Source organism: Ascidia mentula, chromosome 9 (assembly GCF_947561715.1).
Source record: "Ascidia mentula chromosome 9, kaAscMent1.1, whole genome shotgun sequence".
NCBI lineage: Eukaryota > Metazoa > Chordata > Ascidiacea > Phlebobranchia > Ascidiidae > Ascidia > Ascidia mentula.
The window spans coordinates 9,404,245-9,417,037 of record NC_138574.1 but is presented as its reverse complement, the minus strand read 5'-3'; the positions used below and the strand labels follow the sequence as shown (position 1 = coordinate 9,417,037).

The window sequence follows — 12,793 nt, the reverse complement described above, 5'->3', positions numbered from 1 at the left end:
ATTGACGTTATTCTCTAGCGTCACGTATGGTGACTTGTCTTTGGGGACTAAAGCGTGCAGTTAGTAAAATAGTGATTATTTTCTGGGCGGTAAAAGACAGAGGCGGTTACAACACTACGAACTTGTAGAAAGAATGTATTGTGGACTGTTTCTGCCTTGTTATTGCGGCATGTGACTATGGTTTGCACAGTAGTTAGTAACAGTAGATGCAGATATCTGCCAAACGAGGTATAGTATGTCCAAGAGACCCATTAAATAGCTAGCAGTTTTATTTCCTGTGTATGAATGAATAAATAATGTATGTTTTAACGATGCTCAATGTTTTGCATGCGGCGTAATTAAACCCGTACGGGTCACCGCAGTCACATAATTACCTTTCCCGGAGCCGCTCAGCGCTGCATATCTCGAGTATACATGCTACAAGGCCCATATATTATTTATTAACACGTTTTGGTGTATGAGTGGAAGATGAAGACCAAAACGCGTGTTACGAGTGATTGATCGTGCACAGTTGCTCGACCATTCCAAGGGGAGTTTAATGCAGCTAGAAAAAGGTCACTTGATGAGCTGTATCTCCGAAATGAGCAGATTGTCAATGTCTTTACTCGAAACACGTAATATTTTGCTTAATATTTAGAGTATGGTGATATTTTTGACAGTTTCGGTGACACAGTTTTATCTCTCCGACAAAGAGATATACTTTATTGATCGTGATTACTAGTTAGCTACAAGATATTGGACTGTCTATCTGTCATAAATAACAGCACCATCATCATTCTCTTTTCTAAATGTTATGAGTACAGTACTGGCCTAATTAATACTTTACAAACTTGCAGAAAGAAACGAAACCGCCACGTATTGTAATCTTCAATTCTGTAAACTGCGAAGTCGAAGTGTTTTTGTTGAGAACTACATAGCGAATTCGCTTGACTGTCGCGATTGGTGCTCATGTACGACCATAAGCATGGGGATTGCCAAAGGAGTTATGCCGCAGGAGCGAATAATGGACCACAAAACAACAAACTGGATTGTATTGAAAAGGATAACGGCGCCATTACCCTATCTATCCCAGGGACCCCCAATCCCCTGGCCAACCGCAGGCCTTCTAGTGGAATCCAAATGTCCGCCAAACTTGAAGCATTGCGAGGAGTCAGCGTGAATGCTCGAGAAGAAGCCCCCTCCAATGGCGACAGACAAAACAACAACAGCAGGAAAAAAAATGATAAAAACAAAAAGAAAACGGTCAGGTTCATGCAGAAAAACGGCCGTTGTAACATCCGACAGGTATATACATTGACTTATATTGTGAATGTTTTCTAGGGATTTTGTATTCTTAGGCAATTTATTATGATGTGGCATATTATTTGAAATTTCCTTTCATTATGTTTTCGTGTAGTGACAAATTACGTATTTCGGCATTTACAGTAACTCACATGCTAAACGGTTGGACTCGAATCAACAGGTTCAATATATAGTATTTATGTATCTTTCAAACAAGACTGCTATTGTGTGAAAACATTCCGTTCCACAAACATACTCGGACTTAGGACAAGCATGGTGTATTGATTTGAGGCGCGACTAAAACTCAATCAGTATGCGCAGCAGGTTTAGTCACAAGGGATCGCCTGCACGCCCAAGCTGAACTGCACTTAGCGTAAATAAGCAACACATCTTCCGCCGTATAGAGTTGCAGGCTACTTAATTAATCACGCATGTTTGATGTATTGGATGTATTAGATCGAATATACGGCCACAAGGAAATATTATAAAAGTTTTCGTTCATCCAACCGTCAACAAAAAAATATTTAAATAAGCGAAAGATTTAAGTAATTATCAAAGATATCTATGATAAACTGTTAGAAAATCGGAAAACAAATGTAACAACTTTAGGTTCAAATATTTTTCGCCATTTCCTCGCCAGTCTGACCTCCCAAGAAAAATCGAATTATTCCAGGTTGCTGCATGCAAGTTTGGCAGAATACAAATTCTTCCAACACCATGTTGTTATCAAAGCAATTTAAAAACTCTATAGCATATATTGAGAGCGTGGGTTGTTGTGTTCCTAAGTTTCGCACCAAAAATGCTTTCATTTTCCCCTTAGGACAGCGGCGAAATCCACAAGCGTTACCTCCGGGACATCTTTACTACTCTCGTGGACATGAGATGGAGAAGCAATCTTCTTTTCTTTATTGCAACGTACTTGGTGGCGTGGTCTTTTTTTGGCCTTTTGTGGTGGATAGTAGCATTCGTCCGGTAAGCATTCGAACACTATTTATATAACGACGCCTTTCTTCCTCCGTTCACACTTTAAGGGTAATTTTCAAGCCATAACTTGTAATGCGCACAGACAGCACAAGAGCAACCCAAATTTAAAGGAAATTGGTTTGCTCAAAATTCAAAAGTGGATCAGAAATGATGAAAATCAATTCTATGTTGTTTTGCCCAAAACATGATGAAACTTGAGTTTCTTAGTAGTGAGTATCTGCAATGTGGTTTTAGGTACAAGTGATAGTATTTGAAGTGTTTCCACCGTGTATATCATGAGTAAACAGCATCTCATGTCTGACAAACTCCAGTATCACCGGTAACTAGCCCCTTACCACCGAAACACACGTGCTTCACGCAGCAATTCATGCTATGTCACTCAACACGTCAAACAACAAGCTGTTATTCTCACGCCCTAATCGATGCTCCGGCAGAAATGGTCATATCTATGTAGAACGTAGTCTGACAGCTGCCTAGCAGCATCTCGGTGCTATTTAATCTACGATGCTATTTAATTGTCTTTGAAAATGAAATTGGTTTGTTCGTAAGGAACTATTCTCAGGGTGACCATTTGTGCCTTCCCCAAGAAAGTCCATGTTGCATATTTATAAACTTTATTTCAGAGGAAAAGTGGGTTTTCGTTTTAGGCAATGCGTAATTCTACTTGTTTTTTTGCGCATTCATATTTCTGTTTTAAGTTTCGCTGGCATTTACGCACAACAAACGGTCATTGTTTAATCCCAGTGGCTACTTTTTTGTACCCGTAAAAATCCAAACAAAGAAACCAATATTACAGTTTCCAATATGATTCATGGTACGGTGGGCCTTTTTCATAGAAACAGCCTTTGGATTCTACGGGTGTCGATGACTGGCTTTCATAACCCGCAAATTTTGACCCACAAATGTCACACGCCTGCCATAACAAGTAAAGCATCATACATGGGATCGGCGATGCGATGAATGGCCTTAAGTTAATTAAGAAATTCCCTTTCACGCATGAAAGTGAAGTTAGCGGACGCGAAGGGCGTGAAACTGAATTTGCACATTGATTTTTCACCGCCACCGGCCTTCACAGTTTCAATCAAACTGCCCATGTCTTACAGGCTATTATGTGTCCTGCGCGCATTTTGCGTGGTGTATGCTCTCCTTATTGATTGCGAGACCGAAAGATGCTCCCTGGTTATTGATTACCTGAGCGACGAATGTGTGGAATCAGGATCCTTTTACCTGAGTCGAGACATGGATATGGGGGCGAGGGTGATTTCCAATAAAACTAGTTGCTGTTTCGCGCGACAACGCGAAATGAAAGGTCACCCTATCTCCCTTAGACCCGAAATACATTTTATCTTGTTCTCTGTCGCCTTCTGCGCTGCTTTTCAAAGCAAGAAATCAATGACATTCCGACCAACAGCACTAAAAGTTGTTTGTGATTTGTAAAAACTTTACATGGTTCAGTATTTGTGTACAGATGTGAGCATATTTTGGCTAAAACATCAGCCTGGTAAACATTATTACCCCCAAATGGCTTATCAGTTATCCAAAGTTATTTACAACAAAATTTCGTGGCCAAAAAAATAAATATGATGGTCCCTATACCATATATATCAGCAGTATACACGCATAAAGGGACTAATTCCCTAATACTAGTTACATATAGAAAGACAACCTGTTCACTAGTAAAATTTGGGAATTATGTGAGGCTGTGGTTAATTATTGATGTTTAAGGGCAAGTTGTAACATACATGGACTATATAATCAATACAAAATGGTTATATAACGAATTTTATGGGGAGCTAAATGTTACACCTTTGGTTACTAAGGACGCCGTTACCCTGGCAACAATACCCATCCCGGCCCTTACTTCACGTGAAAGAACCAAGCTTCCCACGGTTTTGACAATGCATTATTCATGCGAAGTTTTGCAGTGGTGCTGTACTACAGACCGTAAGCCCGTAAAACTGCATGGATCTCGCTTGGATAATAACGTTTTAGACAAACTACGACCCTATCTTTCAAAATTGCGCCATCTGGTACGGAATACTACGCGTTTTAAAATTGACCTAAGATTAGTTTGAATTACTTTAATGGCGTTTTGAGCGATTCTTCCAACATGAATGCACTTATTAGTCATTGTCTTTAATTTTAGGCTGTGTTTTTGTGGCCAAAGTTGAAGATTCTCTAATTTAAATCAAATATGAGGATAAAACCCATTGTACCAAAAACATTCCATTGGGGTTGCCACTTTTTCCATGTTACGAGCATAATAGGCATGAAATGACGTTTGTCGATAGCGCAAGGTGTAGCTAACTAGACCTTTGTGAACATAGAAAGCCTTTGTACAAAAAACTCATATTTTTCTTGCAGGGGTGACGTCACATACCACTACCAATTAAAGGCGAATGTCACAGTTCAACAAGATCAGCGCGAGTCTTGCGTGGAGAACGTGTATTCCTATACCACCGCCTTTCTGTTCTTCGTTGAGACCGAGACGTCGCTGGGTTACGGAAAACGTGCTATCACTGCTAAGTGTCCCGAAGCTATAATCCTATTCGTTGTACAGGTGGAGCCTTTTGTTGAATTGCTGGAGTTTGCAATGATATTCGTGGTATTTATATTCGCAACCATGCAGGCCCCAATTTAATCCACAACTTAAGAAAGATGGACAGCAAATGATAAAAAAACAAACCAAATCAGCTTTATTTTGCACTCAAAGTTTATGTGCATATGAACATTATATGCGATACATAAAATGACATGGGCACCGATAAAACCGCATGGACACTGGGAGGTGATGGGTTGCGACAAGTCGCAAGCTGGAAGTTGGTGGCAATCCGGCCGTGTTGACCAAAGCAAAGCCCATCAAAACGCAAACGCAAAAGCGGCTCATAAAACGTTTTCTTTAATCCTTATCGACAGGCATGGCCGTTCCGAGGAATGTCAAAAAGTAATGTTGGTCGGGATCATCTGCAGGTTGCGGTCATTACATCATCGTAGATCTTGTTTTGGAATTAATCGCACGTATATTGATGTAGTACACGGGGATAACAGCACTTCTAAGTCCAAAACAATAACGGATCCAATACAGCAGAAAAGATTCGTTGATAAAAACGTAAAAAAAGAAAAGCGAACTTAAAACGGCGAAAACAAGACGGGAAATTACAAGGCGGAGTGCTGGTGTTGATATTTTGATAAACGATTTATGCGGATTTCGATAATTAAAAAACCTGCATTGTTTAAAAGACCTTTGCAATTCTACTACATTTTGTAATGTAGTTTTCCCATAGGAATGTATACACTCGTTTTTAGGTTTGCTCTCACTTTGTCGAGTTTGTGTGCCATGTTGCTACGGTGTTATTTATGACCATTACCGCAAGTCAATACCTGATAATTTTTGTAGATGAAATTTCCATCATCTAACTATTCATTTATTCAAACGATTGTTAAAATTTTCATCGTAATTAATCACTAAATTTTCTTTAAGCTCATGAAAGCGCATCGATTTTAGGTCGGATTATCCCTGGTGGGACAATTTCCTCCCGATTAAAGCTTTCGCAACTTTAAGTACAACCGCAAGCACTAGGGCGGTAAATTGACTTGTCTCCTTAGGAATACGTCGGAAAACGTTGCGATACCGTCACGACTAATTGCGGCTTGCAAGAGAAAATAAACCCGTACTCGTGATAGAACATGGAAACCCTGTTTGTGTGCGACTTAAGACACCCCATCGTCCGGTGCAGCGGCGCGATCCAATTGCATTCGATTTTCTTTTAATTTGCTTTGTCGCCTTCACTAATTCGCCAATCAATGAAAGCTAATCTTTGCAGCGCGTCCGGGAGTTGCTACAGGTCTTTGACGTCATGGATGACGACGTGTTTTTTAAGACTAAAACGCGTAATTCGCTTCCCTAACAATAATGTTTGAAACCATAAAGTTTTTGGCGGGGAAATGATAAGACGGAGATTTTTACTTTGAAAGGACCGATGAATTCCGCGTGCACAATCACATCATCTTTACCACAATTTGACTTGACTCGTTTTTCCGTTCACGAGGCTAATTTCGTACCACGAGGTCAACTCTGTAGGCCATCACAAACACTATTTAAAGTGCGCATAAAAAAACACATAAATTAATGAAAAGCTGAGACCATGGCCATAAAAAATTTAACGAATATGTTTGAGGGTTGTCCACCGACTTCTGATAAAATGTTATGACATATAACCCAATATTTGTACAAACATAATGAACTATATATCTTCCATGTGCGATAAATTCGATGCTACAAAAAAAAACAATAACTTGCATATATGGGTGTGAATTTACATCATCAAAATGAATGTTTGACAACAGAAAAATCATCAGCGTTATTCTTGAAATTTTGGTAATTCACGCGACAATGGAATATAATTTTAATCTACCCTTCGCCAGAAATGCTTTTCCGGGGATTGAAATTAAGGTTAATCACGCTGGTTCTATTCCAGTGGGAGCATAAGGTACAATAATGACTGTATAACACTCATCCAACAATACAATGCTTTCTGGTGGTATTTGCTAGTAGAATAAGTGTTTCTGGTAACTATTTAGTTCCTTTATATGGGAAGTGCTACGCGTTTAGCATTGTATGTTGGACTTGCAATCCTATAATTTAATTACAATCTTAAAATATGCAGTCACTTTTGGCCAGCATTCTCGACGCATTCATGATCGGTACGATCTTCATCAAAATCTCACAGCCCAAGAATCGAGCGGAAACTTTGGTCTTCAGCGAACATTGCGTCATCTCACCTCGCGATAGAAAATATTGCCTTATGTTTAGGTGAGTATTCACAATAGAATTCGCAACGATTGGGCGATTTTAGTAAATCAGTCAAGATATCATACGCTCCAACCAATTGTAACAAAGTAGCTTGTTTTAGAGCTTTTACATACTAGTTAATGTTTTGTTTAAATTCTTAGCACATAAAGTCCAAAATACGGAATTTGATTTTGAAATTCACATATCTACTGTTGTTTAACGATACAAATTGTTTTCCAGGGTTGGTAATTTGCGCAACTCGTTAATCGTCCAGTGTCGAATTCGAGCGAAGTACGTAAAGTCGAGGGAGACGAAAGAAGGGGAGTTCATTGGACTCCATCAGGACGACATCAATGTGGGGTTTGACACAGGTACCTTTCACACAGATTCCATATAAGCAGCTGTGCAGACTTACGGTTGTTTCTTTTCACTTGAGAAAATATACCCTCGAATCTTTCAACTTTTTATGTTATTATATATTCTAAATGTAGTGACGACTAATAAAAGGACTATACCTGTTACCGTCATACGTTTCTTTAAATATCTCTAACATCGCATGCAAAATTTTTGACTTATTTTAAACAGCCATGACATTTTAGGTATGACAAACTTTGCGCAGCTATTGGATTGTACTGGGGAAGAAATTCTAAACTACAACCCACAAAAAGAAAAAACAGAATCACAATTGTTTTGAACTTTGCAGGTGCTGACAATTTATTTCTGGTCACTCCTCTCATCATTTGTCACGAAATTGACGAACGCAGTCCTTTCTGGACAATGACGGCCGATGACCTTAGACAAGAACGATTTGAAATCATTGTCATTCTGGAGGGAATGATAGAGAGTACAGGTAAGTTATTTGTGTATGTGAAATTATGCGTAGAGATACCACAGCTGCGTCGGATGTAGATCAGTCACCACTGAATCAATCTGAATCGATAGGCTTGACTAGACTTAGACCCAGGTTCGGAACAGTTCAAATATATGATCTCCAAATTCAAACCTTTGATCACAATTTTATTTTCTGAGATTAATTATTTATTCGATAAATGCGCTGGATTTTGCCTTGGATTATTGCTTGCTTGATGGCAACAAATGCAATAAACAAACTCCAGTGTGTCTGTTGACAATACCTCGACACAAAGATTTCGACTAAGTCTTGCGTGGAAATAATTTATAAACTGTCGTTGCGAAATGTTAATATTTTCAGTCGTTAAAGCGCCATTTTTTTATTCTATGGGACAACTACATCATAGGTCCTTTAAGTAATGAATCCAGATGAAAGGGTGTATGATGAATTGATCCTCATAACCAATTTTTGTGACTTCTGGCTAGAACCGCAATTTCTTGCATCTGTCACGACCGCGACAGTTAATGTACCGCTATGATTCATTGCCCAATTTAGCGGTCACTTCTCTGTATCTAGGCAAAGTCATGAGCCTTACGCAAGCATTAGGCGATAGCACCAGTTGCTTTTTGTATTGCAGGCAATTGTTTTCCTCTTATAGTACTGCTGTCACCGTACTATTAATAGAAAGCAATACAAAGAGTAACTTGTAACATAAAACCATTCCGTTTTCCATGCGTCAGCTGAAAAAGATTTTTGGTAAAGCAATCCGTTTAATAACACTTTTGTGGCTGCAATAAAGGGTTCTACCACTTCAAACTGATGCCAGGAGAAACATGCCTATTATTTAAAAACCGTTAAGTTCAAATGTTCAAAGGAACAAGGGTTGGAATGGCAATACTTTTGACAATGACTATAGAACCCAGGTGGTTTTCTAAATTTTAGAAGAATGCTGTTATACAATGTTTTAAGTTTTGGATTGCAAACGTAATTAAGACGATGCCACACATATTCAGAGGGAAGGTTTGCCTATTTTGAATAGCTACCTATAGCCTACATCATTCCGCAGAGTTTACGAAAACGATATCCTTGGCTGAATCTTGTATCCTTAAACCGACGTGTTATCGTCGTTTTACGTCAGTTGGCCAACGGTCATGCGGTTTAAAGAAGGAGGGTTGGTCGTTTGACGAGTGGGGCAAGCTAGCTATTAGCGACACGAAGATACGCGTTGGATCGATGGATACAAACAAAAGCGACGCTTTTAATCGATCCTATCGTGCAAACAGTGTTGGTTGCCCACAAATACAATGCCCCCTAAAAAGCGAACATTATGTGCAGTCTTCTTGCCCCTCTAAGAGGAGAAATGCTTCAGCAGTGTTAAATTAGATTAGGAATTAGCAATAACGATGTTGCTGTCTTCCTCCATCCAAACGCAGTAATTGTATTTCTGAAGGTTATTACGAGACTCATTGCCTTAATTGCGTTCATATGTGGCTAAAACAACTTTGCGTTAACAAACATCTGGCGCCAGCAAATGGGCGCCAATAAACGTGGAAACAGTCCCGCAGTGTTTGGATCAAATACCTTTACACATGGTTAACAAAAACAATCGCATTTTGTGACCGAAATGTGGTGTTAAACTGGATGCATTCCTGGGTCCATTAACATTCATAACAAATATCCAATGTACATATTCCGATTGTTTCTGCTCGACAAATCAATTACATCGTCGTTGGCAGTGATTAAAATATAAGGCCAATATGGGAAAGTATTTTACGGAGGTAAATCGATTTTCGTTGCCTTGTAATGTCGTCAGTAATGCTACCGCCGGCTTTTAAAAGTTTTTATTCGTCGAACTTTCCCAATACGAGGAAATAAATTTCGATCATGCGATTGCGAAAGGTCAAATTTCCTGTTAAAAAGTGGGGGATTACCCTCATACAATTTAATGCAAGTACATCAAAACATCAATCCCTAAATACGTTTTAATGCAATGAAACGCCAAAGTGAAGCAAAGAAGCCATAGCGGTCAGTTATCTGTAATTGTCTTTGTATTTGGTCCAAATAAACGTGATTCCATGTTCAACCTTGTTGACTTACAATGCCCATGGGCATTTTAGGAAATCAGTTGAAACTGTAAATAAATGCTACACACAAAAATAGGTGTTAATTAAATACTACCGATCTGTTCGTATTCTATAGGATTTATGTTCAAACACAAGCCATCAGCGTGCCAATATTGCGGCACCGAATTGAAGCCTATTCTTTCACAATGTAACGTTATGACTCCTAAATAACAAAGAAACTGCCATAAGGTGTCTCGTGTGATAAAACGGTTGTTACAACATTAAATATCGATCTTATGGTTGTGATTTTATCGTAACAGTACGTTCCATGCGTAATAGGCGATTTAAACATTTGCTCCAATGAAAGATAAAAGACAAACGAACCCACGTTAAATTCGTCGAAGGACATTTAGTTGGAAAGGAAATTTGCGTTAAAAGCAACGTTAATTTGGTCAGTAAGCGAAAATGTGGTCCTACGGGAATTGTTTTCGGTGAGTTTGGAGCAAAAATCCTTCAAACAGCATTTCACGTTTTGTGCGGAACTGTTTAATGCAACTGGTTCTTGGACATGTAAAACCTGCTAATAAATTAAGACTGTTAAAATTCCCATTACATTGTAATTCGATGAAGTAACTTTGAAAACCCGACGCACCACTCAAAAAAGTACCCCAAAAGTCGCATAGATGTAAAAAAGGGAACTCTCAGTATATAATATCTTGCTAATATTCGGTGATGCGTCCCATGCTGTTTTTAGACTTCCATTCCACTGAAAAACGCTTCTACAAAGTGATTTAATTAGACTTAGACGTTCATCCGGCAAGACGCGTGCACACGGTGTCAAATTGATTTTCGCGCTAATTAGGTTACTTCACATTATAACCTTCATATTCCGCCCTAACGCCTCATGTCACTTGGCAAATTGATATTAGTGAAAAGGTCGCAATACGAGGCCTTGTCGGTTCGCTTGTATTTCCACATCACCACCTTCATTTTTTCAACCACACACCACACATTTTACTGTGCTATCACAAAGTGCTAATATTGTGGAATTCTATGTCTCACTGTCGATATATGTGGAGTTTATATTTAGTTTTCAGTGTAGATTTTTTATCGAAATGTTTAGAGTCGTTTCTCCTGTTCATTACCCTGCTACATGAGTCTGAGTGCGATAAGTTCTTCACCTATATTGCTGCTCGATCAATTGTCAAATGCAAGAACATTGCCGTTAAAAAACTCTTTCGACGCGATTATGAATTACAGTTTAAAGTGTTACAAAACTAAACGTTGGCACGACTCTTATTTTTAAGTGGAAATTTATACGGGACAAACATATTTCCAATTCTGAGTATAAAGAGATTGGCCCATATTGTTATTAACACTGTCCTTATAATGATGGAGCTACACCAATCGCGTCAGTCAAACTGATGATGACATAAGTTTTTGTCGAAACGTCTTATTTTAACATGACAGTGTTAATAACAATATGGGCCAGTCTCTTTATACTCAGAATTATGAGAAAACCCGTGAGTTGTGTTCATATGTCCAATTATTTTATGTTTTCGTTTTTAACAGGCATGATATGTCAGGCGAGGACTTCATACTTAAACTCGGAGATTCTATGGGGACATAGGTTTATGCCCGTTTTATTTCATGCAAGGGGACATTTTAGAGTCGATCACTCCGAATTTCATTCCATTTACGAGGTAAGCAGCTTAGGTTTGATCGTCACATGGTGTGGCTTAATACATGGCATCGCATTGTTGCCTATACTAGAGGTGTTTTCTACAAAGTTAACTCATATAACACCACAATAGGCGACATTATTAATCGTGATATTGCAATCTAGATTATTGCTTGAAAAAATATTTTGAAAGCTTAGTTGTACACAATGTTTGCCAATTTTTGCTTGAAATTTTGTTGCTTTACATGTTTTAGGTAACAATACGATACTTTCAACATTGTCCAATTCTTTCCTAATCTGTAGTTTTTTAGTACGACATAAAGAGTTTTAAAGGGGTAGTTTTCTGCCACCAAAAGATATACACCACATTTTTTCTAGTGCCTTGAAAACATATAATAACAAAACCATGTTTCATATTGCGAAGGTATCCATGCCCCGCATGTGTATGAGCGATTACCAAAATAACAACAAAGAGGAAAGCAATAACGGTCCGTCACAGAAGTTGGGCCCGTTTGAATCACCCACATCGAAAGGTCTGTCAGGCGTCCAGAAACAGTGTCGAGGAGGCACACAAAGGCAGCCGTCTGCTCATAGAAGTGTCAAGCACACTGCTATGAGTCAAGATACTCTGCGGGCAAACAGCATGGACTCGTTCAAGGTAAAGTCCGCCACCATGAGGACGTTGTCCGAAGCAAACGTGTGTCACTCGGTGGCAGTAATAAACGAGGAGCCACACGCCTCATCAAGCTTCAGTGCCAGAGTACATCGACGGCACCAGAATAGTAGGGACGAGTATGCCGAAAGAAGAAAAAGTGACGAAGCGGTGGCAACACTCCTCAAATCTGGAGCCGACATGGCTTTATGATAGCAGCTTTGATAATATTTCTTACTGACTCAGCTTCCTAAAATGGTCAAAATCGCACGAAGAAACAAAAATACGTGCATTACTTCCTTAGCGGTAATGTACCCAAGCGGTGTTTTGGGGAATGGAGACGCGGGTGTAATGCTTATGCTACATATAAAACAGAAGCTATTCTGTTTGATGGACTTAGCACTATCCACATGCTTGTTTCATTGAATGCACTATCTTTATCCATTGAAAAAAAAACGAATACCAAAGCTCTATGCTGGTCAACATTTGA

At 39.0% G+C, this 12,793-nt stretch overlaps 1 protein-coding gene across 1 annotated transcript; it reads left to right on the top strand.

Annotated features, from left to right (window-relative positions):
- The first annotated feature begins 874 nt into the window (after positions 1-874).
- Positions 875-12,759, top strand: LOC145913449 (G protein-activated inward rectifier potassium channel 4-like). The gene is made up of 8 exons (XM_083001102.1): positions 875-1,284; positions 2,102-2,253; positions 4,630-4,825; positions 6,933-7,078; positions 7,298-7,428; positions 7,761-7,907; positions 11,543-11,673; positions 12,076-12,759. Exons 1-8 carry the CDS (start codon positions 949-951, stop codon positions 12,514-12,516), a joined length of 1,680 nt encoding a protein of 559 aa, XP_082857228.1. The 5' UTR covers positions 875-948; the 3' UTR covers positions 12,517-12,759.
- The last annotated feature ends 34 nt before the right edge of the window (positions 12,760-12,793 follow it).